Source organism: Astyanax mexicanus, chromosome 1, assembly GCF_023375975.1.
Source record: "Astyanax mexicanus isolate ESR-SI-001 chromosome 1, AstMex3_surface, whole genome shotgun sequence".
Lineage (NCBI taxonomy): Eukaryota > Metazoa > Chordata > Actinopteri > Characiformes > Acestrorhamphidae > Astyanax > Astyanax mexicanus.
Genome location: NC_064408.1, coordinates 47,042,023 through 47,069,593, shown reverse-complemented (window position 1 = coordinate 47,069,593; position 27,571 = coordinate 47,042,023). Strand labels below are relative to the sequence as shown.

Sequence of the window (27,571 nt, the reverse complement as noted above, 5' to 3'; positions counted from 1 at the left end):
CTCACTTTGGATTCTTAACCCCAAAAAACGATTGAAACAGTATTTCACTAATATTCTGACTTTTGTGTGTCTGTGTGGAAACACACTTCACAACCTAATCTTTACATTGTGCAGCTTATATGAGTATATGTAATTTCCTACATAAAAATATGCACACACATAGTGTATACTAAAGGATTAACTGCAGAGGCTTCACCTTTATCAGTCTGCAGAGGTCGGCGTGTGTGTGTGTGTGTGTATGATGAGCTGAAGTCAGCTGACTGAAGGCCATTTCAGTGTCTGGTAGTGATATGAGCTGACCTGAAGTCAGTGTGTGTGTGCTGTACTCGCTGCAGCTGGACGCGCTGAATAATGCAGAGGCATCAGATCAGTTTCACACAGAGTGCAGCTTTACTGAGCTGAAGGCACACACACATTGATCCTGCAGGGTGGAGAGTTCACAGCATCTATGTGTGTGTGTGTGTGTGTGTGTGTGTGAGGGTGTGTGTGTGTGTGTGTGTGTTCAGTGTAGTATTACATAAGCAGGTTCTGCTGCAGTATTGTTGCAGTGTTGCAGGTGCAGTAATCTACACGGACACTGAGGGAGGTGGAGTCTGTTGGTCATAAAATGAGAACATTTCTAAATCTTAAGAAATGAATAAAGTAACAGATAATAAAATGTGGTTACATTTCATAAAGTAGCATTTACTCTTTAACAACCAATTCTGGTATATCAAGGAAACAGCACCTGGGTTACATTCTGATTGTAATTGTGTTTTAATGTGGATTAAAGACTGATTTTAATGTAAGTGATAGCAACTTGCAATTTAGCTTAATGAGTGTGATCGTTTTTAAAGAGTCTTCAGATTTGTGCTCACACATCTGAAGAACATATGGATTAAGTATGTGATAAGTATCAAATCATGTTAATGCTTTTTATAGACAGCTAAGAATCTTTCAGTTCTTGTTGGATAGATGTGTGAGATTCTTAAATGTGTGTTTTCTGCTCTATCCACAAATTATCCATAAATGTCAAAATAATACAAAGGAACAAACAGACTGTGTCAGGCTGGGTTTCTCAAAAGTCAGTATCAAATGCTAATGGTAGAAAGAGCATCACATTAAACACTCTTTAACATTTAATATGATGAGAATGATGTAAATCTTTAAGAAAGCTGAGCCTGGATCAATGGGTGGTGTTCCATTGATTACTGTTTCTCTAAACATGATTACTGTTACTGGTGTGTTGCTGGGAAATAAGCCGTCACTAAAGACAAACAGGGTTTGTGTATTCAAGCACGTACGCAAAGGTGACTCTGCATCCCTTTAATAGATTGTTTGACAGATGATACTCATCTTGCCTGTGTTCCACCTACTGGTCTAAAACGTGGTTCAGTTTCTAGCTCTAGAAATGGGCCATATCGTATACAATATCGTCGCTAATATTTTTTAATATCGGTATCTCAAAAAAAACCTGAAATATTGTCATATTATTTTAGTGCCATATGGGCATTAGGGTATTTTTTTTTTTGCTGTTTGTACCAAAAAGAAAATTCACACTGTTCTCATTTATCATCATTTATTTACTTCAATCCTGAATGTATGGAGTTCCTTATTAGTATCATGACATGTTGACATGTTGGATCATTGACTTCTTTTACAATCTGGTGTGAAAATCTCAATAAGCGGTGTTCTATAACATATTGTATGCAATAATAGCGCCAAATAAACTTATAATAATAAATAATAATTATTATTTTGTGTTTTCTGAATTTATTTTGTATTTGTATTCAAGGGTTTGTCATATAATCTAGAATATCGTTATTCTGTTATCGATATTGTGATATTATTTAAGGGACATATCGCTCTACTGGCTTTTTTAGGACTCACATGTCCCAACATGATTTATAACTACTAGACTAAGCTACTTACTGATTATTGTTATAATTTTTTTACATTTAGGATAAAAAAAATGTTTCCTCTAACTAAAGAAATTAAGTAATAATAAAAAATGTGTTTGTGTGTTATAGTTACTAAGGGAGCTGAAGCACCCGAACGTCATCGCCCTGCAGAAAGTGTTCCTGTCTCACAGTGATCGCAAAGTGTGGCTTCTCTTTGACTACGCTGAACATGACCTGTGGGTGAGTGCACACACCTGGGGCAGGTGATGACCCTGAAACCCTGACCCCTGGTCATTCAGACACAGATACACACTCTGTCTTTATCTCTCTAATACACTTTCACACAGTCAGCCACGTGTTCATGTTGTGTTGTGTTGTTGTTGATTTTCGTAGCATATAATAAAGTTCCACCGGGCGTCCAAAGCCAACAAGAAGCCAATGCAGCTGCCCAGAAGCATGGTCAAGTCTCTACTGTACCAGATCCTGGACGGCATCCATTACCTCCACGCTAACTGGGTCCTGCATCGAGACTTGGTGAGTACACACACACACACACTCACACACAAACACACACACACACACACACACACGCATATAAGAGACCTACATGGTATGAACATTATTGTGACTGACACTCATTTTACAGAATTGTTCCCAACAGATACAGATACAAGTACCACTGGGTGATTTTTTTTTTGTTGTTGTGCATGTGTGTTTGTTTTTTTACTGTGTAGATTTTATTTTTCATACATAAAAAAAGATTTTTGTGTAATACCCCTCATACAGGATTATATCTGGATCAGACCAGATCATAACAATGCAAGTGTAAATGCACCCAGACACATTTAAAACGAATACAAATAATTGAATCTCCTAAACACTTTAAGAGGTGGTCTGATATGCATCCGTGTGTCATAATCAATCCTGCTCTTTTTCACATGTAATTGGGGGAAAAAAGTCGGTGTTGCCTGTGTGAATGTTTGTGTTCACTCTTGGACCACTATTTCAAGATTCTGGGAGATTTTATCTGACTTGCAGGCATCAGGGAGCCGTTACTGATATGCGGTAGAGTTCCGCAACTTCAGGGAGACTTGGGACGTCGAACTCAGGCAAATGCAGATACGTATAAAAGACTTTATTACAAAAAGGGTAGATACAAAGAGTAATCAGGATATGCAGGACCAGTACTTGGAAACAGGAGCCAACAGGGAATAACCTACTAAACGTGTGAAACAGTTCAGCGTCAAAACACAGGCAGTCAACAACAGTCGAATCGAGGTACACAGAAAAAAATGTCCAAAACGTTAATCAATCAGAGCAGGGAAAAACGCTTTGTAATTCAAGATGAACCAAAACAATACTTTTTTACTGAGTTCTACAGGTGATTAGAATTGCGGCGATTTACTTCCTGGAGGTGCCGTGTGCAAAGTCATGTGATCATGTGAGTGTGTATTGTCATAATGAGGTGCATTCTGGGTAACGTAGTCCGGAGACTAAAGATTGCAGGCAGAGCTGAGTGCAGGGGAGACAGGTGCACATAGGTACACATTCAACAATTAACACACCTCTCAGCACATCAGAGACTCCAGTAATAATTGCAGCATAAATTTGTGTATTTCATCCCATACAACAATTAGATTTCAGTCTTTTTAACCAGAGATACATTTGAATAGCAAGTGTAAATGCATGTTACTAAAACCTAATCACAATACAATGCAGATACTAGACACATGGCATTTTAAATACCAGTTAACACCTCTGCAGTCATGATCTCCACTCTGTAGCATACATCTGCAGATGCATCTAAATACTGCTGAAACTGCTTTCCTTTACTTCATCTGATCTGTATCTCATGGTTTCAGTATGCTATCAGAGCTAACTAGCTCAAAGGTCCAAATGTCTACCAGGTCAGACAGAATCTAGGAAAGGGTGTTATATTGTGAAGTGTACAGACTCCACCAGCTGTCAGAGTTTTTCTCCAGTAGCCAAACCAGTAACACTTCATTTGGATAGAACATAGGATGTGGATTATACATTCAGTGAACTGTCTATTAAATTCACTTTAATTTTTCAAATCCTAACTCAATTAGGAATTTAACAGTTTGAACATCTGTAGATAATCTTGTGGCACTATCTGGCTTCTCAACGCACAGAGACAGAACTGAACCCCCACCCCACCCACCACTCACCCAACACACTCGCACAAAACTAAACTGTACACCCCCCCCTCCCCCCCTTTACACAAAACTAAACTGTACACCCGCCCCCCCTTTACACTCACAAAGAACTGAACTTCACCCACACACACCCAGTCAGCACACAGAGGCTGACATGACTTTATTTGCTGCACTCTTAAAAACTATAAACTCTACCTCAGTAACTGCTGTGATTATATATGTTCTATATGTTACAGTATGTCACACATCTCTGCACCTTATCCCAACCATACACTTTATTATACCGTATCGGTACTGCACTGTCCTGTCTTTAAATTGTCTCGTCTTTTGTATTTATTGTATTTATTGTTATTTAGTGTTATAATTTTATAATTTTATGTTGCACTGTCGTCACTCCTGCACTTTATGTTGTCTATTGCTTGTGGTTCTATGTTGCACCATGGTTCCGGAGGAACGTAATTTCATCACACTGTGTACCTGTACTCAGATGTAATGACAATAAAAGCCTCTTGACTTGACTTGACTTGACTTGAATTAAATGAGACCACCTGCCTCATCGAGATCCAAAATAAAACCATCATCTACACACTGAGAAAAGTAAGTACAGATTTGTACTTAAAAGAGTACAAAGCTTGTCGTTGGGGATGTACCTTATATTGAGGTACAAAAAAGTACCTTTCAGTGAAAGTCCTTTTTTGTACCCATGGTTTTTGTGCCAGTAAAGATTAAAAAAATGATAAACATTATCATCAACTGAATATGGCTCAAAAACTTGATGATCCAAAATTGTCTGGCTTTCAAATAAAAAATGTGCAATTAAAATATATATTGTTTATTAGTACAGGGATACAGAATACTGAATATACCCTTTGGCTGATTAAATAGTACAAATTTGTACTTATTGCTGTTAGAAATTACTTTGTACTTCAGAGGAAACAAATCTGACCCTGTAAAGACCAATATTGTACCTTTGAGGGTACAATTATGAAGAGTCAGTGGCGATTGCTCTAAGACTGCAAGGGAAGCTCAGCTTCCCCTAAAATGTAAAAAAAAAAAGTGATTAAATATATACTGTTTGTGTCTACATGTCACTGAATAAATATGCGCTACACTGCGCTGAACTTAGTTCAGAATCAGCTTCTTATCACTGGTAACGCCGCGGCTTTCCTCGCACTCATTCCTGCACTTCACAGCGCTGCTTTAAACAGTGCACAGACTTCAATAGCGGAGCAAAGCGCGTGGCGAAACGAGGCGAGTCATTGGATAAATGCTGGGCTTTGTCCCGCCCATCGGACGCTCAGCGTCTCTGGGGTCTATGGAGCAGTGAGCAGCAAGTTCTACTGAAGATTCTGTATTTACGGACTGTAGTCCTGTACCTGTTTCTCTGCATACTTTCTTCTTTTACCATGTTCTTTACACTGCAAAAAATCAATTGGCAAAAACTAGATAAAATCTATTTAAATTGAGACATAAATGCTTAAATTAAGCAAAGAAATCTGCCAGTGGGGTTAGCATTTTCTTTTATAAATTATTCTTAAAATAAGCAAATGACAAAGCCTCAAAATGAGTGAAGTAAGACTCAAATCAAGCAACATATTTTATTTTCTAGTATCAGAATAATTTGCTTAGTGACTTTCTGTGTTTATTTTGAATACAAATGACTTAAAATAAGGTGAAACGTCTAAGTAAGACTGAATAAGATAATTATTCCTAACAAATCACTTGCTAATATTTATTTTTTTGCAGTGTAATTGCCAGGACCACCACATATCATGGGTTGGTGTGTTTTGTGCTGGTATGAGTGGATAAGATACAGCAGTACAGCTGGAGTTTTTAAACACCTCAGTGTTACTTCTGGACTGAACAGTCTACCAGTGAAGCCCTGTGGGCAGAGTCCAGTGAGCACTGATAAAGGACTAGAGGATGACCAACACAAAACTGTCCATCAGCAGACAAGCTTCTGTCTCTGATATTATTGGTGTTTTACCAGCAGGATTTCCACAGGCTAAATCTGTGTTTCTAATATATTATATTGCTGACTTTATTGCTGATTTTATCAGGCCCAGTATAACGAATACACTACAGTTCACTCAAAAATGTGTACCTGTAAATCACATAACTCTGTGAATTCACACACAGTCAGACACAACTCACTAAACTGGGCTTGGCTTGTGGACATGGTGGAGGATCCTTCTACTGTTCTGTGTGTATGTGTGTATGTATGTGTGTGTGGTGTGATATATGTGTTTGTTTGTGTGAGCATGCATGTGGTATCCATGGTGTGGCTGTTGCTGTGTTTCAGACAGATCACTATTGTCAACTCTTCTCAAAAGAAGATTTAATCTGTGATAGGATTACTGTAAAGTTGCACATCCAAACCCTTTCTCTGTCTTTCTCACCATTCACATTATTTTTTTTGACAATACATAATATGGGCAAACTTTTTGAAACATTTTACTTCTGTTGAATTTTATAATGAAATGTATTTCTAAAGTACTGTATTAAGATACTAGATTACCATTTATCTTTTGTTATTTCTACAATTTCCTACGAAAAAATATGAATAAGTTTGGCTTGACTGACTCTTAAGTGTAAAAGCCGTCTGGAAGCTGTAGCAATAGTATGAACATAATATTTTGTTGAGAAACATATGGCTGCAAAACTACATGATCTATACTTAAGCCTCATAATGCTTACTTAAATCCTATTAATAGCTCTACCGATGCTGTTTGGTTTGTGAAAGATCATATTTAAAAAGTGTGGAAGCTGTGTCACTGATGTATCAGAATGTATCAAAATGTGTCAAAATGTAATTTAAACATTTTCTTACATTATCATTAACATTATCTTAGTATTTCTATCTCTCTCTGTTTTTTTATTATTATTATTCCCTCATTTCTTCTCATTCATAGTCTTACAGTTTTTTTATCTCTCTCATTTTTTTGTCTCTTTATGTATCTTTTTATCTCCCTTTTTCATTATGGCTTTGTTGTTTTGTTTCCTATTTTTCACACAGTCTCATTTTTACTCTCTCAAACTGTTTCTTGTTGTTTCTTATTTTCATCGCTCCCCTCTTACTCTTGCTCTCTCTCTCTCTCTCTCTCTCTCTCTCTCTCTCCATTGTCTCTTATTCGTTTTTAACAATCCCTTACTGTCTCTCTCTTTCTTTTTTTACTTTTTCGCTTTTGGTCAACTCGTGCACTCTTTCTTCTTATTGTTGTTGGTGTTCCTTCTTTCACTCTGTCTTATTTATAGAATATGTTGTTGTAGTGAAAGGTATGAAATAAAAATTAAGTAATCATGTTCACATTCTTTCTCTCTCTCTCCCTGTCTCTCTTTCTCTCTCTCTCACTTTCTCTCTCTTTTTGATAGTGTATTGTTGTATTGTTATGTCCAGAGCAGTTTTCTCCTTCTCTCTCTCACACACACACACACACACACATACACACATTCTCTGTTCCTGTGAGACTGTGGGTGTTAGTGTGTTCCCACGGGTGTGTGTGCGTGTGTTTGCTCCTCTTAAGCAGTGCAGGGTAACGCAGCTGCAGACCTGCTCAGCTCCTGAGCCTCAGTCAGACTGGAACATTGCAGGCTGTGTGTGTGTGTGTGTGTCTGTGTGTGTGTGCATGTGTGTGTCTGTGTGTGAGAGAACCCAAACCCAGCTCTAACCAGAACCTTCCACTGCCTCTAATCACAGCTGCAGTTCTCTTACTCATGCTGGTCATGTGACCGTAGCTCAGGGTATTCCAGTGAAGGTGCTTTCTGGATTTGGTCGTGGAACGTCTCATGAACTGCTGCGGTTCATTTATAGAGGCCAGCAGGCTGTACCAGACGTGTCTGAGCTTTCCCTGAAATCTAAACCCAGGGAATCAGATATGGTCGTTTCTGATATGAGCCTGGTTCATACGCTCTCCAGGAAACGATTACACACCAGAAGCTTGTGATTTGAATCTGATTAGTCCATGTTTAGGGACACAGAACTTTATTGTTTGTTGCTCATATAAGAGTAAGTCTGTTGGGCTACGCAAGGAATTAAACAAGGAGTAAATGCATCTTAAAAAGGTTTTCTGTTAGCAATTTGCTTAATGAAACATAGACAGATTTGTTTACACTGCAGTCATATTCATTTAGAATATGAGACTTATATTTATGGATGTGAATCATAATATCTGATTAGAAATTTCTCTGTTCTGATTATTTAAAAGCATTTTAAGCATTTTAACATTTACAGCTGTTTTCACTCTGATGGTTTAGTATTTTTAAATTATTGATTTAAACAGGCACACAATATTCAAGTAGATGTGCATCCTTTAAGCGAATAGAACTTTGAATTTGATTATTGTTTGAATTCTAATTCACATAAATGATGTAAAATGAAAGTTACCCACCACTAGTAATGCCATATTCCTTGTTATGATTTAGGTACAGTTTGATCAAATAAAAAAAAATATATATATATATTACCTCTTAACCCTGCAAAATATTGCCTGCAAAAATAATCAAAACTCTAATATCTTACTTAGTATGTGAACCTTTGTGTTCAGGAACTGAAAGAATATCAGTATGTGTCTGTAACACCAAAAACACAGCATCCTATATATTTATAATAAAGGAAACCCTTACACAATTATTACTCTTCCTCCTAAAACAAAGTGAAGTACCATCCTTAAAATTAAGGAAGAAAAGTGTGATTAATTATGATTATTCATAATGACCAATAAATGGTGATCCTTTAATTGCCATTTTTTCCAACACAATTGGTTCTCTATTGAGTGTCACTACTGATCCATGTACTTTCTTAAAAATGAAATAAAATCACACACATATTATGATTATTGTCTTTTTTTTTGTAATTAATTTTTTTTTATTACACACTTCCTTAATCCACTTTACAACAGACACAAGACAACTCAACAGAATCATTTTAAGAGAATACATTCATGATTAAAGGACATACATTTATTTGTTAGGATCTAAAATATAATAATAATAATAATAATAATAATAATAATAATAATAAGTACATAAATAAATAAGTAAGTAAGTAAATCAAATAAGTAAGTCAGGGGGAGAACGGGCAGAAGAAGGGGTGTGGTCTGCTTGTATTACACTTGTAGTTTTATTTGCTGCCACAGGTTTTGCCAGGCTGTGTTTCTAGTTATGCTATTGTCATTTTTAATATCTTCTATAAAACAGTTTTGATTATTTCAAAATTTACAAAATTAATAATAATATGGAAAATATACGTGACTAGGATATGAATGAAGGAATAGTGAAATAGTAAAACAGATGGATGGTTGTGTGGATGTGTGGATTAGCAGGTGAATGAAGGGGTGGCCGGTAAGCTGTATGTTGATATTCCGTTTCAGTCACTGTATTCCCGGATTAGGGCGATGAGGGATTAGCTAAAGCGATGCAGTCTGATCTGAGGACTGAGGGTTAGCGGGGGTTAGCTCTGGATGCATTCACAGTGATTTCATCTGTCACTGCGTTGTCTCTTCTTCGTCTCTGTGCTTGCTTACGTAATCTCATCATCCCTTGCTTCCAGATGGTCTGTGGGTCAGAATCTCTGATCTCTGATTGGTTTGGGTGATTTATTGTCAGGTCTAGATATTTTCACCATTAGCTTCTCTTTAACTATGCTTGTTTTGAAACAAATACTATTGGAATACTGTATTGATAAGTGATTTTATGTCATTATGAATAAACAATGTTTTAGTCTTGTTTCCTTATAGGCATTGTTTTGCAAAGCAAGGCAAGGCAAGTATATTTATGTAGCACCTTTCATACACAATAAAATTTAAAGTGCTTTACAAATCAGAAAATACAAAGGGAAGTCAAATTAAAAAGCATGTAAAAGAATAACAATAAAAATGTAATAAAAAAGTGTGTAGAGCTGCAGTGTTTTAAACTGAAGCTGAAGACCTGATCAAACATGAAGGTTTTCAACCTGGATTTCAAACGCTTTCTCGCCATGTTTAGTTTTTACCTTAGACGGCACTAACTGACCAGTTCCTGATGATCTAGGGCTGGGCGATATGGAAAAAAATCTTATTACGATATAGTTTTTCATATCAGCCGATATCGATATGTATCACGATATAAATCAAATCACTTTCTGTTACACTTAAAGGTTTCTATTTTTACTCAGAAGTGACAGAATAAGGGAGTTATGGACAAAATCACTAGCAGGCTCAGAGCCTTGTGGACAGACACTAGGATGTTAACATCTTGCCAGGTGGGTACAGCTTTTAAATTAATTTTAAAAAGGGGACAAATATATAAACTAAAAAATATGTAAGACCCTTTACATTATATGTCTGTTTAATTTAAATTGCAATAACACTTTATTTATTTTTATAAAATTATATTTAATCAAAAGATCATTCCCCTCCCTGAATGCAGGCAACTACATAAAGCAAAATACAAGAGTATATCACAGTGTTCATTTTGACAGGTGATTTTGATACAGTCTTAGTCTTTTCACTAAAATGTATAATAGTTTTAGTTACATTTTAGTCTATCGGATATTATTAGTTTTAGTCAGATTTCAGTCTAGTTTAATTTTGGTCATATAAAAAGTATGTATTACATATGTTTTACTGTTTTTCTATTTTCTATTTGTTGTAATTTTAGATAATTTACTGCTTATGTTTTTTTTTTTAAATAAGAGCCTTTAGTTTTTTTTTTCATTTAAATTAAGCTAACATTTAAATATTTAAAAAAAAAAGTGGCCTATAATGGAGGTGGGAGGAATAAAGTCAAGTTTCTGAAATGATCCACTTCTACTGCAGTACAGATTTATACTAACATTACTGGCTTTCAGTAGACTAGACTTACATTACTTAAGTGTATTTAAAACTCCAGTTCAGTAACAGCAATGTTTAGCTCAGTTCAAATACAGCTAGACAGATTATATAATCTTCTGTATTTAGTAAAATATCCAGCATAACAGACTCTCTATCTGTTAAAAACTATAAAACACAAAGACAGAGGAGAATGCTGCCCTCAGGGTTTTCTAACAGAAACAGTGAGAGTTAGGAAAAAAGATGGAAAGTGCTTCCTTTCTGTGTGTTTATATACTAACCCCTCACTCGTGCTGAAGTTAACCTTAATTTACACGAAACGTGGATTAACACGGCTAACGTGCGTTACCCATTAGTTTATTAGAATGTAAAAAGCAGTGAAAGCATCTTAGCTAATGATGACAGATTGCACAGATCCCTTTTACACCTAAACATCGCTAACTTTAAACTGGAGACAAGCTAATCTAACTAGCAGCAAACAGAGCAGCGTTTACCTGCCTTCAGAAATCTGAACAAGCTCACCTCTCTAAATATCTTGGAGACGCATGCCTCATATTTAAAAGGTGAGTTTTCCAGTGTAGCGCCGCTGAATAGTATAAATGAAGTTTATCCAGTAAATGGGAGAGAAGGAGCCGCTATGTGAGGAGTTCAGAGTGGAGGGGCTCGGGGGGTGGGGCGGAGGGGGATGGTGGAGAGGGGAGGGGAGGGGTTGTACTGGGCTGAGCAGCAGTTCAGCGTGCTGCCTGATCTCGTGCTGCGCCTTTTCACAACGCTACTTAAACGGGAAATAGAAAATTTAGTTTATCGAATTTCTCGCCCCGACTTATCGCGATATATAGTTTCCTCGATAACTATCGATATCGTTTTATCGCCCAGCACTATGATGATCTGAGAGTTCTGCTCGGCTAATACTGCTGGCACAGATCTGATAAATACGCTGGTCCTGCACCATTAAGACATTTATAGACCAGTAATAATACCTTAAAGTCTATTCTGTAACATATTGGTATCCAGTGTAGGGATTTAAGGATGGGGAGATGTGCTTCCTTCTTTTACACATAGTGAGAACTCAAAGCTGCTTGATTGTCTTTTTGGGAGTCCAGTTAGAAGTCCATTACAGTAACTAATCCTACTAGAAAAATAAAGGCGTAGATGAGATTCTCCAGGTCTGCTTAAGACAGAAAATCTCTGATCTTGTTAATGATGTTCTTGAGGTGATTTGGTGATGGCTTTCACATAACTGCTAAAAGTGCAACTAGTATAATTTGCTTTATTGCTATATTTATTAATTAGGGAATTTTATTAGTCTGTTTCTGATATATAGTAACTTTAATTCAGATTTATTTTAATAGGTGATCTCACAGTCAGACTGGTGTAATGTAGCTACTTTGATTCTTGTCCAGTGCTCCTTTATTCTGCTGTTTTGTTTTTCACCCTTTAAGCTTCCTGCCATTGTAGATGGAAATCTGCTTCTGCTCCATCAGCAGGCTGGTGTGTGTGTGTGTGTGTGTGTGTGTTTCATTTTCTGCTTTTCTTTGCCAACCTCTCCTCATGATCTACATAGCAATCCACGTTTTCCATGATTTTATTTATAGTTTTTGATGTGTGATTATATGAGGTTTAACTGATATTAATCAGATCAGTCAGTCATAAGTTCTCTTTCTTCCTTACTCTCTTAATTTCTTTTTCCCTCTATTCTTTTACCTCTTTCTTTTCTAATTATATATCCCCCCGTTTATTTTTATTTTTCTCTTTCTCACTTTCTTTTCCACACTTTATTTCTTTTTATTATATTCTGTCTTTTTTACACACATTCTCTTTCATTCTCTCTGTCCATTGTTATTTTTTTCTTCACTTTTTCTCTATATTTGATCTATATGTATTTTCTGTATATTTTTTTCTTTCTTTCTTTCTTTCTTTCTTTTTCACTCTCTCTTTCTATTTCTTTTTCCTTTATCTTTTTCTCTACTCCTTACTCTGTTTCCTCTGTTCTCTGTCTTTTTCTACCATCTCCTTCTTCTTTTAATTGTCACCTTTTCCCTCCTTCTTTAGCTTTGTTTCTTTCATCTCTCTCTCTTCTTTCTTTCTGTTTTTTCTCTCTCTCTCCTTCTTTCCAAAGTCATGGTCCTCATTAAAAAGGTCCTTTTATGTTCACTCTGTACTCTCTCTCTCTCCTTCTCTCTCTCTCACTCTCTCTCTCTCTCTCTCTCTCTCTCTCTCTCTCTCTCTTTCTCCCAAACACACACACACACACACACACACACACATTGCTTCTCCTTTTTAGCCCTCCTGGAGCCATGAGACATATTGCTGTTTGTTTATTAGACAGCAACAGAGAAAAGAAGGGAATGAGGAGAAGAAAAGGTGTGTTTTAACACAAACATGTAAATCTCAGGGGAAGTTTATTATTTCAGAGAGGTGTGTGTGTGTGTGTGTGTGTGTGTGTGTGTGTGTGTGCGTGTGTGTGTAAGTGTGTCTAAGTGTGTGTTTAGGGGGGTGGGACTCCTGCTGCCAGCAGCACTATGAGTGTTACATAACTCTTAACGTTCCACTCAAAGGGGGACACATGCACTCATATGGAGACACACACACACACACACACATGCACACCCACACACACAGATGAATACACACTTATATGGTCACACCTGCACTCTCAAGACTGATCATCTTAATGTGTATATATATATATTTTAATACATATAATTACATACAGTTGGTACATGTTGAAGTTCAAAGGAGCTGTTCACATGCACCTTTTAAGGCACACACACACAGGTCTGCACACCCATCCCCCCAAGCAGCTCTTATGTAAGCCCCATGAACATGTGTGTGTGCGTGTGTGTGCTCATATGCATTTGCACACGTGCCTGTGAGTGATTGTGTGTGTGTGTGTAAGATTCTTACTGCTGACATAGCAGCTATATGACCACTGAGTCTGTTTCATTTTTTTACTGCAGTAAAGCAAATACACACACACACATACACACACACACACACACAAATGTTCTCCAAAGCAGTGTACTACCACTGCAGTATTAATGGTAACCAAATACAGATGCATAGACTGGTATAAAAACTGAATAGCCACTCCACACACAGCATATGCTGCCTCTGCTAACTGTAATCTATACACTTAATACATACGTTGTCTTGTCCTGTTCGATTAATGTTGTGTGTTTATTGTAGCTATTGTTGTAGTCCTCAGTTGTGTATCTACAGGGGTTGGACAATGAAACTGAAACACCTGGTTTTAGACCATAATTTATTGTCCTGATGGACAGTTCTGGTGGAAACAGGAGAGTTGAGGTGCACATTGAATTCTGCCATGATTTGTGCAGCCGTGGTTTTATGTTTTTTTGGATACAATCCTTTCAGACAACTTCCTCTTGCGTCCACAGTTAATCCTGTTGGATGTGGTTGGTGCTTCTTGGTGGTATGCTGACGTTACTCTGGATACTCTTGATACATCACAAAGACTTGCTGTCTTGGTCACGGATGCGCCAGCAAGGCGTGCACCAACAATTTGTCCTCTTTTGAACTCTGGTATGTCACCCATAATGTTGTGTGCATTGCAATATTTTGAGCAAAACTGTGCTCTTACCCTGCTAACTGAACCTTCACACTCTGCTCTTACTGGTGCAATGTGCAATTAATCAGGATTTTCGACCAGGCTGCTCCAATTTAGCCATGAAACCTCCCACACTAAAATGACAGGTGTTTCAGTTTCATTGTCCAACCCCTGTATGAAGTCCTGTTGTTGTGTGGTCTGAGAAATGAGCCTGAAGATCATCTTCCAATGAATTCAGTTTATACTAAAGAATAAAGCTGAAACCACGTGGCTTTACACTGTGACTTGGCGATAATAAAAACTAGGGCTGCATAATTATTGCATCAGTGTAATAGTGTAACATGTGTAATAGTCACCTTACAGGATGTGCTGTATCATAACAGGCAAATTTTATCATATTCATCATGCTACAACATTTTTCCTGCTTGATTATCTCATTTCCATCGACATATCTACCAGAGGCACATCACGTCTTTATTTCTGCCCAGTGCCATTAATTTTACTTTAATATCCAGTAATACAGAGTGCATTATTATGTTACCAATGTTGTGCAACCCTATTTTAACCACTTAACAGACCTTGGTTCGTATATTTCTGCAGTAAAATAAGTTATTTACATTCTGAAAACGTGCCTGCCTGTCCACTCTCTACTTCACTTAATAATTCCAGATCAGTTACAGGAATCAACCCAAATTCTTAGACTTTAAACTAGACAAACATAAAAAAGCTAAAGGTTTGGATTTTAAAATGATGTTCAGGAAAGTGCCAATTTTATGATTTGTATTCATTATATTTTTACAGTTGCAGATTTACATAAAAATATTCTATTACAATTAAAATAAAGGTTTTCAGTAATGTTTCTTATCAGACATGAAATCTTTATATGTAATGCTTGAATAGAAACCCTCAAGATATAGGCACGTAATTTCAGGCAAAAATGTAATGATAAGTCGACTGACGAGCACGAACAAATAGGTAGGGTAGGGGAAAAGACTGCAAAATGAATTCGGGGGAAATAAAAAAAAATATATAATATATTATATACTAAATATTTGCTGGCTTCTGTTGCACCAATCTGAAGGTACTGTGTTTATAAATAGTGTTTTATAATAAATTACTTTTACACTTTCAAAGCTCTTAGTGCCTCATTTTAAATGTCAGGATCCTCAGAATTTTACCAATGAACTGTGGAGCTACTTTGCGCTTGTTAATGGAGTATAAATAGCCATATCTTTGCATGGGCAGCGCTGTGGCGCTATTGTATTGTAAGCCTGTTGGGAGCATCAGCTAAAAGCACTATATTTCGGAATGCTTGGGGCAAACAGATGTAGGCAATTTGACCGATGTCCTTACTCGTAATCATGTTTCACTACACTTCCTTTAAGTTGTTAAACTTTTCACCTGAAATTAATAAAAAAAGACTGAAATTCAGTATTGTTATTGACTGGAAGCATAACAGTGGGAATTTACATTAGTTCACTTTGCTTTACTCTGAGGCAGTGGTGTCTTTGTGTAAACAGAGTCCTCCCTTAAGTGAACTCAGTAAGACTCATCACAGGCTGTTGAAAAAGCGTGCAATTTCCTGCATCTGTCTAAATGTCGATTCTGTCGTTGGGAGATTGCAAGTCTGATCTCCGATAATGCCCAAAAGAGCCTCACTCCGCCAATATCAGTCAATGTGATTCTACCTGATGTTGGGGATGATTGATATAAGAAGATTAGTTGTTAGTGTTCTCCTTCAAGTATGTTTAGCTGTACAATGACATTGCTTTTGTGAAAAAAAAGAAGCAGCAGGCTGGTTTTTAATCTTGGCATGTTCTCCTCCACCAGTCTTACACACTGCTTTTGGATAAATGTATGCCACTCCTGGTGCAAAAATTCAAGCTGCTCAGCTTGGTTTGATGACTTGTGATCATCCATCTTCCTCTTGATTATATTCCAGAGGTTTTCAATTTGGTAAAATCTAAGAAACTCATCATTTTTAAGTGGTCTCTTTTTTTTCAGAGCTGTGTATTGTACATTAAATTGTAACCCTTGTATTGCTATATGCATTGTATTGAGTACAGGAAAGCTAGCAGCAGCTCTGCAGGTGCCAAAGCGATTAACTGACAGAGACTAAATGTTTCTGTTGTCTGTGAGGACATAGCTGACCCTTAGGTGACCGAGGTCATATGACAGAGCTGACCTCCTTAACCATGTTGTTTGTGGATTTCATAAACAGCGGTTTAGCAGTTAACACAACTGAGATTACACAACTTGGACTCCTGTTGTGTGTGCTGCCATGTACAGTCTTCTAGAACACTTCTGAAAACAAAGGCTGGAAAAACGATGGTTCTGTTTAGAAAAATCTCAACTCAGAGGTCTAATCACATTTCTCTTTTGTACCCCTTCCCCTTGTTTTTGTTTTTTGAGTGTAACCCTTCCCCTTAGAACAGAGTTACAACTGAAGGGATGAAATTCTCCGCTTAACAATTGGCACAACCCTTCAAGCACCCAATACAGATATAGAGCAGTTAAGCGCTACTGTTCAGCAACTGGTTTAACTAGTTTAACTAGTAAACTTTAGGGCATTTTCTGTCTTCAGAAAGGAGGGCAGCCCTAACACTCCCCCCCCCCCCTCTCACTTGCAAAACAGTGGGGTAGGGCCATAGGGTGAAATGGGATTGGGCCATAAAACCATTTGGATGCTTTATTATTAAGAGTGTAGAATGTACACACATAAACACATAAAGCATTTTAGGATTAATATGAAGATTGAGGTTAGGTGTAGGCATTAGTGGTATTAGGGTTAGATACAGTATTAGCAGTATTAGGTACAGAAATACATAATTCAGTGGAAAAAACATACTGATGACATTACCCAAGTGTGTGTATGTGTGTGTTCTTGTGCATGTGTAAGGTCAGGCATACTCTCAAGTTCCAGGAATTGGATTCATCACTTAATCATGAGTGTGTGTGAGGGTGTAAGTAAAGGCTGAGCTTCTGTTCCCTCAGGTGGTTTATTTAAACCCTGCTATAATTCTGTCACCCTTAACAGGTTCCGCATCTACAGACTCCAACCTCCGTAGCAAATCCTATTATTTTGTGGTCTTGAAGCTCCTGAGAATTAAAACCAAATGGTTTCACATAGAAATGCTTCCCCCATAACCCACAAGGCAAACTCTCTGACCCTCCTTGTTGTTTGTTGTGATGGGTAGCTGTTGACATTCCTGCACTGTAAACCCACAATTAGTTTCAACTCAAATAAATAAAGTCTGTTTTACATTAAATCAGATATTTCTAAATGGTACATTCAAACAGAGATCTTTGAGTTGAATCAGCTTATAATAATTGAGTTTAGTCTCTTGCCTTTGACTGCTTCTATTCTGTTGGCTTACTGGATGTGTCCCCTAGTGTCTTACACTCACTATCAATGTGTAGTCATTACCCTTAACTTATCTATTATACATTGTGATTTACTACCTGGCCTCTTCATTGTAGGCTGTATAAGCAAGATGCTAACTATGTGTTGGCTCTGTTCTATACTGTTCACTCTATAGCATTTTCTATGAGTATTGTACCGTATATATTTTTAGATGAAATCAATAAGAAGGCATAATAAAAATGTAGTAGGTAGTGAGTATAACTTTAAATTGCTTATTAAAGCCTACTTAATATAGAAAGCTTTACTTAGCTTAGTTAGCTACCCCCCACCACCACCACCACCCAGCATCGAGACCTGCTGAATTAGAAGTCCCTTATAGTGTCTCCTAAAATTAGTCTTATAATCCAGTGGGTCCTATGTATATAAATAGACCAGAAACTGAAAGTGCGTCTTATAGTGCGATAAATATGGTAATTCAGCAAAGCTTTGTTCACTTTTGCTTATTACATGAGTTGTTGTGTTTCCTAAATACTTAAATTTTTCAAATGTATCACTCACAACTGATAGTGGAATAGGTAAAAGGAAATACATTTCACTAAATATTACTTGTTGTAATAATGCCATTATATTACAGTACCACACAAGATTTCAGTTCTTTACAACCGGCAATTATTTCACTAGTGTTTCCTTACACCTGTAGAAATCTACATCTCTACCAATGTCCTGTGCCATTTATTTATTCATTTATTTATTAAAACAAGAAACCATTTCTGTTGCTGTTTGAATTCACAGTGGAGAACTAGTAATCATACAATATTTAAATATATAAAATTAAAAAATATATATAAATGAGTTTATGTGGTTTGATATTATCAGTTATAATATTATCAGTATACGGTATATATATATATATATATTTTTTTTTTTACAATTTTAGTGCCTTAAAATTTCTTTCAGTACCACACACAGAATTTACATGTTGATCAGGTCATACATATATTATTCCCCAGCGCGCACACACATACACACACACACACACACAGTGGGGTAGTGAATGTGTTTGCAGGCGTTGCTGTTGGTGTTCTGCGTTTTGAATAATGGAGCTCATTACGGCTGCTGTTGCCATAGCAACACAGTCTGTTTTCTTTTTTTTTTCCTGCTAGGTGCTATGAGACGCTGTGGACACACTCATAGAGACTCAAGGGTCTCAGACACACACACACACACTCACACATTTATACACACAGTGTTTTGGACAATAGTAAAGGAATAATTAGGACAGTGTGTTAAATTATTCTGTGCTCATCAGTTTTCTCTTTCTCTGTCGTTAAGCTGTCAGGCATGTTTTACAGATGACACTTTAGTTCAGAAGTTGTTATAAATGCAATAAATGTTCAGTTCTTACTGTTGTGTAAAACAGTATATGTGTGTTTAGCAATTTCCAGCAGGATGTTCAGAGACTATAGAAGGTTATGAAGGGCTTCTGGCTTTGATGTGGTTGTCAATAACTGGCTGTCTTTCTAGTTTCAAGATTAATTGCAGATTTCTCCATCCAGGTTTATCTGTCATCATATTAAAACTTGGATGTTGCAACTCACTCATGATCAATCTTCGTATGTGAGCCATCTGGCCCCTGCAACAGATCAAGAGTGCTGTAGCATAACTTATTTTCAGCCTTCAACTTAATATTTGTTTGCATACCCTGAAAATAAATCAATCACACAGTTACAGCTCTGGAAAAAAATAAGATACCTCTTAAAATGAGTTACTTTGATTGTATCTAACTGAAAACCTCTGGAATATAATCAAGAGGAAGCTAGATGATCACAAGCCATCAAACCAAACTGAACTGCTTGAATTGTTGCACCAGGAGTGGCATAAAGTTATCCAAAAGCAGTGTGTAAGACTGGTGGAGGAGAACATGTCAAGATGCATGAAAACTGTGATTAAAAACCAGGGTTATTCCACCAAATATTGATTTCTGAACTCGTAAAACTTTATAGAAATTAACTTTTTTTTCTTTGCATTATTTGAGGTTTTAAAGCTCTGCATCTTTTTTGTTATTTCAGCCATTTCTCATTTTCTGCAAATAAATGCTCTAAATGACAATATTTTTTTTTTTAAATTTGGGAGAAATGTGGGGCGTAGTTTATAGAATAAAACAACAAACATAAACCTATAAATAGCAAAATCAGAGAAACTGATTCAGAAACTGAAGTGGTTAATCTTTTTCCAGAGCTGTGTCTACCAAAAGAAATTTGTCTGGCCCTTTTTAGATTTTGTGTGAAATTATATCAATTTTGCTATTTGCAATTGTTTTTCTCTGTTTTTTTAATACACACAAAGGAAATTAATATGTGTGTAATCCAACATGTGTAATTGCACTAATTTTCTGTGAGAAAAAAATTGCAACACTTTTGGCCTGACTGTAATTGGTCTGCAAAAAAACACGGTATTATTGAGGTGACAGGTAAATGCAGTACAATAATACTTTAAGGGAACTGTATCGAGTTTATGCTGATATATATATATATATATATATATATATATATATATATATATATATATATATATATATATATATATATATATTATGTAATATATTTTATTATGCAGAAGGAATATTATGTTATTATTTCATTATTCTACCAGGGGAAACTCCATTGATTTTATTTTTTCTTGTCTTCAAAGTAAAGTGGGTTTGGATCTGTCTCTATCCTTTTCCACTTTTTGGTAGAGCTAGAATGAATCAGCAGGGTCGGTTGCCAGATAGTCTGGTAAACAGTCTGTGAGGTGGTTTTTAGACGTGCAATTAAGAGATTAAGTTTTAAGTTAAGGGTTATTTGAAAAGAGTTTGATTCATAAAAGCTTATTTGTTATTGTTTATTGATAAATAATTGTCGACACATTCATACAGTATTTGTTTGCACACCATACTGTACAGTATCTCCTGCCTTCAAACCATCTGGATTTTTGTGTTATCACTGACTGTTTCTGTTTTTTTTTTTTTTTATGGTATACCACCACTATATACTTCCAGGACATTTTACCGGACGGAAAAATTGGTCTTTAGTTCCAACACATTAAACCAGTTTGCATAACTGTCATAGTCGTATAAAATTCAATGGAAAATCTTAGTTAGAAATGCTGTGCAGTCCATGATGAGGCTTAATTACTGCCTGAGAAACTGACCATTAGTCTATAATCACCTCCACTCAGCCTGGGGATGTTTTATGTGATTGTGGTAACGTTTTATAGGAATTTCAATTTTTTTTTGCTTTTATTTATCATTCTTTTTTTTACACTGACATTCTTAATGTACTCTGAGTTTAGTAAAGGTTGTTTGACTGATTGATTGATTAAATGCACCTATAGAAAAGTACTTCCAGTTCATGGGCAAAGGTTTGTGACAGTGTTGATGGTTTGGTCTGTTACTCATGTACACAGTAGATGGTGTTCCCTCGTTACTTTTCTTCTTTTGTATTTTAATGTGTCTGTGGTTGTCTTGAAGAGCACGGCAGACAAACTGAGACCAGTGGTGCAGCGCTTCCCTGAAAAAGCCTGTAGCCGTGAGGTTTGGAAGTCATGTTTGCTCTGAAGAAGAAGCCGGGAGCATTCCGTGTGTTTTGGTGTGGTATTTGTAATTCAGGCTAAAGTCTCTGTGGTTTGGTAGAAGGTTAATGGGTTTGTTTGTTTTGGTTTGGCCTGGATTTGGTAGGTTTACTGGAACACAGTATAGTAGGACTCATGCAGGCCTGCACTGTGACCAGTATGTGAAGTTTTCACAACCATCCCAGACTCTAGTCATGTGTCATATGCTATGATATGTACTGCTTTACATACTTTTAGCTACCATGGTAGTATTCATATTAGTGACCTCAGTAACATCCAGTCAAAATTGGCATGTTGATGCTCATAATTGCTCATTATGATAAATACTCAGCATTAGTTTGGGTGCTGAAATGGACAAAAAATGTAACAAGATAAGCTTTTCCTGAAGGAAATACCAGTGCTTACAAAGCAAAACATCAACAAAGAGATTGAAAAAGTTAAACATTTGAAAGAAATTTAATGAGATCAGATAAATAAAAAATAAAAACAGATAAATAGATAGATAAGACTGTATGATAAAAACAGATAAATAGATAGATAAGACTGTATGACTGTTGTTATTACTATGGTGTTATTAACATTTTACTTTTACTGTTGTGTTGTTGCAATTGTATTACTTTTGCGATATTGCAGTGTTATTACAATGTTTGCTCAGTCTCTCCCTCTCTCACGCTGTCTCTTGCTCTTTCGTGCTCTCTCTTGCTGTCTTACCCTCTATTGCGCTGTCTCCCCCTTTTTTGTGCTGTTTCCCCCTCTCTCGCGCTTTCTCTCTTGTTTTTTTGCTCACTTGCTCACTTGTCTTTTGCTCTCTCTCTCTCTGACTTTCTCTAGCTCTCTTGCGCTGTCTCTTATTCTCTCACACTCTCTTTCCCTCTCTTGCCCTCTCTTGCTTACTTACAGTCTCTTGCTATCTCACAGTCTTTCCCTCTCTTGCGCTGTCTCTCGCTCACTCACACTCTCTCTTGCTCTCTCGCACTGTCTTTCCCTCTCTTGCGCTGTCTCTTATTCTCTCACACTTTCTTTCCCTCTCTTGCCCTCTCTTGCTTACTTACAGTATCTTGCTATCTCACACTGTCTTTCCCTCTCTTGCGCTGTCTCTCGCCCACTCACACTCTCTCTTGCTCTCTCGCACTGTCTTTCCCTCTCTTGTCCTCTCTCTTGCTCACTTGTGCTGTCTCTTGTTCTCTTAAAAAAATACAGGAAACTACCAACATAAAAAAAAAATCATGATTATAATTTGTTATTAAGTGATTGACACCACTAAAGTAAATATGCTGGATGCATTAATCATGATTAAAATTTCTCATGATTATAATTAATTAAAGATGGAGCCTCTGCTGGTGACAGTATGATAATGAGATTACTAATGTCAGCTGTTAAATAAATACATTGTGTGAGAATAATTATTGCTTTTTGTATGTTTTGGTTACAATTTAGAAAAAGGTATAAAAAAATTGTTGTAATATTGTTTGGGTATTGGTATTGAATTCAAAATGTCATATCAGTATTGAAAGTTTTGAAACGATATCCAGCCCTAATAAATACTCATATCCAGCAGTGAGCTGTAGATACTTTGGGAATATCAGGATTAGGGTTGCAGCGGTAACCGGTTTCACGGTATACCATGGTATTAAAATGCACGGTTATCATACCGTGTGTGTTTGCTTATTACCGGTAAAACGCAAGCCAGCGGAGAAACTCACCCGCGCATGCGCAGCTCTGCTCCGCTTCAGCTGCTCAGCACACAGCGGTGAGAACAGCAGAAAGTGCATCAGACTAAACAAATCTCCGTCCGCCTAAAAAAAGGCTAAACTAAAATCAGCAGTGTGGGACTATTTCGGATACCCGCCGAACGCACCCGAGGATGGTTATCCGATTTATAATCAATGTGGCCGTAAAGTCACAGCTAAAGGTGGACATACGCCAAACCTGTTCTCCCATCTCCGAGAACACCACCCCGCTGTGCAGCGCAAAGTATGTGTTTAGTTTATAATTTTAATCTGAACATAAATAAAACCTCATTGTAGTCGTGCACAACCCCTGCGGTAAGCGCCCGCAAAAGCGCTGAGTTATCCGAAATTTGGGCACGCAGGTACAGGCGTGAAGTGCGTGCTACGATGGATGCACGTGTCCGTGTAAAGGTCCTGGCCGGACTGGATGTGAAAGACGGCATTCATTTACATGCGTTAATTTTCAAATTCTGACGTGCCTGTTTTTCAAATGTTAAAACCAGACTCTGTGTGAAAGCCTTAAAATAGAAATCTCTATTGTGAGGATCATATCAGAAATAAATCCCCTCTTTCTGCAGTATCTGGTTATTTACCAACTTGGCAGTAAAACGGACGTTTACAACAGTTGTTGATCAGACACTGACCCAGGCTCAGTTTATCAGATATTAAATAATTTAAACTTAAATATTGTACTGAATAGTTTAAACACAGGATCTTTACTTCTTAGAGGACATGTAATGTGTGACGTGTGTGTGTGTGTGTGTGTATATATATATATATATATATATATATATATATATATATATATTTTTTTTTTTTTTTTTTTTTATACACCCTTAATGCCCTTAAGAGTAGTGGAAAAACCTGGTTTCCTTCACCTAATGGTGTACAGTTTTTTTTTTTAAGGAGACATTATCTATATAGTTGTTCCAGGTTTCTACAATAAATAGTTAATTGAACAAAAAACCTTTGTTGTAATTTCTTTAAGGGTCAGTTTCATAATATATGTAACAAACTGTGATACCGTGATAACCGTGATACCGCGGTATTTTCTGAGACGGTTATCATACCGTGAAAATCTCATACCGTTGCAACCCTAATCAGGATATATGGTTCCCTTTTTAATTCTGATACCGAGACCTTTAAAACTGCACTGTGTTCTAAGCGTAGGCAGCAAGACATCAAGTCAGCGTTTCTTGCGTTTCAGACACAGCCACTGTTTCAGCATCTTTACTGAGGGGTGCGCATGAGTAGTGGTCATATCAAATAATGTGCAATGTCAAATAGGGCACATCAAATCAAACACATCATGTTTTTTTTATGTTTGAAGGAAAATTTACACAGTTTTTTTACATGTCTACCTAAGGTAGATTATATATATATCTGCCCTATAGCATTTACTTTACTCCAGTCTTGGGTACACCGAGAACATTATTCATACTGTATATCATAAAATGTTGGATAATGTATTTCCTAAAATACCTGAATTCTTTTCATTAGTATTACAACGTGTATAACTGGGACTGTGTAAAGAAATGTGTGGAGAAGAAAAATCAATGAACTACAGGAGGCCATTGAATACCAATGAAGAATGTGTAGGGAGAAGCTCATTTTAAAATAACTTCATGCTACACCAATAAGAGTCCTTTTAGCAGTTGTTTGTAATTGCTTGATTATTGGTCAAATGGTAAACTATTCAGTTAAAGGTAGATTTAAAAGTGTATTTTAAGTTTTTATTTTAAGGTTTTTTTTCTGATAAGGGTTAGAACAGAGATTATTATAACTCTATACTGGGTGTGCAACAAGCCACAGGCCTTGAATTGAGATACTAGACTGAATCTTTATCTTTTGTTTGTTTTATACAGTATATTTCAATAACACACACATGCTGTTCTATACTGGAGAATCCTGTCTGATATAATGTACTGCATATACAAGCGTCCTGTCTAAAGCTGTGGGGAGGCTAGAACATCTTCCTCCCCTGCTGAATCAGCGCCTCCCTGCTGATAAAGGCCTCTGCCAGAAACTCAACACTCTTCATGAAATTGGCTGACTGTTATTCTTTCTCTCTGTTGTAGAAACCTGCCAATATCCTGGTGATGGGGGAGGGCCCGGAGCGAGGGAGAGTCAAAATTGGTAAGAAGCCCTATAGAAAAATGTCCACAACAATTTGATTCAAACATGATTCTTTTGGATCCGGTTATGTACATTATGAAATGTTACATTTCAGCACACTTCAGTTTGTTTCCTTTATTTAGCTATAGTTCTGGATTATTTTTGAAAATATACATTGTGACTGGAGGATATATTTGCATGAAAGTGTAATATAAAGAATAAAAAATCAATATATTGATCTTTTTGGTCAATTAACCATATGGTTGCTGCCATGCCCTTGTAGCTTAATTTTGCCAATTTATTTTATTCTTAGACAAAACTTGTATCTATTTTTTTAAATTTGTCAAAAATTTACAATGAATGGACCAATAGAAACAATTCAAATGACTTGGAATAAAATATTCTTAATACTGATGTACCAACATGATTTATTTATTTATGCAAATGCCCTTGTAGCTTTATTATTATCTTAGAAAGAACTTGTATCTGTTCTTTATATTATGTCAAAACTTGCACCAACATGATTTATTTATTTTATTTATTTTTTTGCTTTTTAGATCAAAACCATATAAACACAGAATACTAAAAACATTGGTTTGTCCCAGCAGACAATTCAACATTTTTTTATATATATTATTAATTATTTTGTCTTTTTACTTATTCAGACTAATTATTTTGGTTGCCAAATATTTAGTGCATTAATACTTTTTTTTAGATACAGAATTAATTTATTTAAATTCTAAAATCAATGCGGTTGACGCACTCTGATACTTCTCCTTCTTGCTCGATTGATTCTGTAATAATGTGTAAATAATGATTAAGTCACTGACAGTGCACTAATCTATCAGCTCCTCAGTGGAAGCTAAGCCAGACAGTGAATATAAGAGACTGTGTTTCTGCTGTTTGGCTGGTTTGACCCCAGTGGTGACCCTGGCCTCAGACTGATTGGGCAGACTTTACGCTCAGCACATTGAAGGTCATTCTAGTTGACCTCTCTGAGCTGAGGGGATTGTGCTGACTGTTGGATGTGGTGATCACTCTGTAACATTGCATAACCTCATGTGAAATGGTTTATAGTGATGTCAGCACTGGCTATTTCTGCCAGTCTCTGGAATGCTGTGTTACAAGATCTCCAAGAATTTCAATTAGTAGAACCTGAGTGAGACATGATGGTCTAGATCACCGCTAATCAAAGAACTGAATCTGATGAAAAGTTAAAAAAGTGTTAAACAGACTACAATATGTTTAATGTTTTAGATTCTTTAAAGTATCACTTCTTGCTTAGAGGACAGCTTTGCACATCTTGGCTGGATTCTCTCAGTCAGTTTTATGAGGTAGGGTCACCTGGAACTCAGGCTTTCAGTTAACAGCTGTGCTGAATGTATATGTAATTATTTGAATTTCTTGTTTCCTCTTAATATGTTTGAGAGCATCAGTTGTAAAGTTATGAAGAGGTATAGTTGGTATACAGTGAATAGCCCTATTTAATAATGGTCTAATCCATATTGTGGGAAGAGCTACTCAACTAAATAAAGAAAAATGACTTTAAGAAATAAAGGTCTGTCAATCTGAAAAAAAAAATCCAACAGATTATCCTGAAAATATACTCTCTTTATTATGATAAAACTGGCTCTTATCAGGACCGCTCCAGGAAAGGAAGATCAAGAGTTTTCTCTGTTGCACAGGATAAGTTACCAGTCTTAGAAACCACAAGTGAACAGAACATCAGTTAAGAACCACCTAAATGCTTCACAGAGTATTTTGGTTTATTTGACACTTTTAAGTTTAAAACATGATTCCGTTTGTGTTTCCTCATAAATAAACGTTACACCCAAAACACACCCATGATTTTTTAAGAGAATTAGAACATGCCTTTTGTGTGTACTTTTCCCGCCATTATGATAGCAAAGACACACTGACACACAATAAATGAAGCTGCCTGGTGCACAGTTTACAGCTCGCTTATAGATCTCTAAAATAGGGCCCCTAAAAAGTCCAGTCGAAATGTTTGCTTCATATTGTTGACATTTTGAAACCTGTGAGAGGAACTGTTATGTACATGTACCAACTGCCAGAACTGCCTTAGTGCTACTTTACACAGACGTGCTAATGACAGAAATTTGAGGAACCAGCATTTTTTTTAGTTAATTCCTGTAAAAACATTCAGCAGTTAAAACACTCATCTTCAAAGAAATGTTTGCAAACATAGTTGCATCCAAAAATTTTGGATTGCAGTGCTATTTAGAAGGAATGTTATTTTTTGTTCTAGAAACAATAAATGATTACAAAATTTGACTGATATATACAGAATGTGAA

General features: G+C 36.5%; 1 protein-coding gene across 1 annotated transcript in view; it reads left to right on the top strand.

Moving 5' to 3' along the window:
* cdk19 (cyclin-dependent kinase 19) overlaps nt 1–27,571 on the top strand; it is a 93,862-nt gene that overhangs the window by 37,590 nt on the left and 28,701 nt on the right. Inside the window, exons 3-5 of the mRNA XM_022662047.2 lie at nt 2,010–2,120; nt 2,274–2,414; nt 25,219–25,276. Coding sequence (XP_022517768.1) covers nt 2,010–2,120; nt 2,274–2,414; nt 25,219–25,276 — 310 coding nt within the window. The remainder of the gene's footprint in view (nt 1–2,009; nt 2,121–2,273; nt 2,415–25,218; nt 25,277–27,571) is intronic.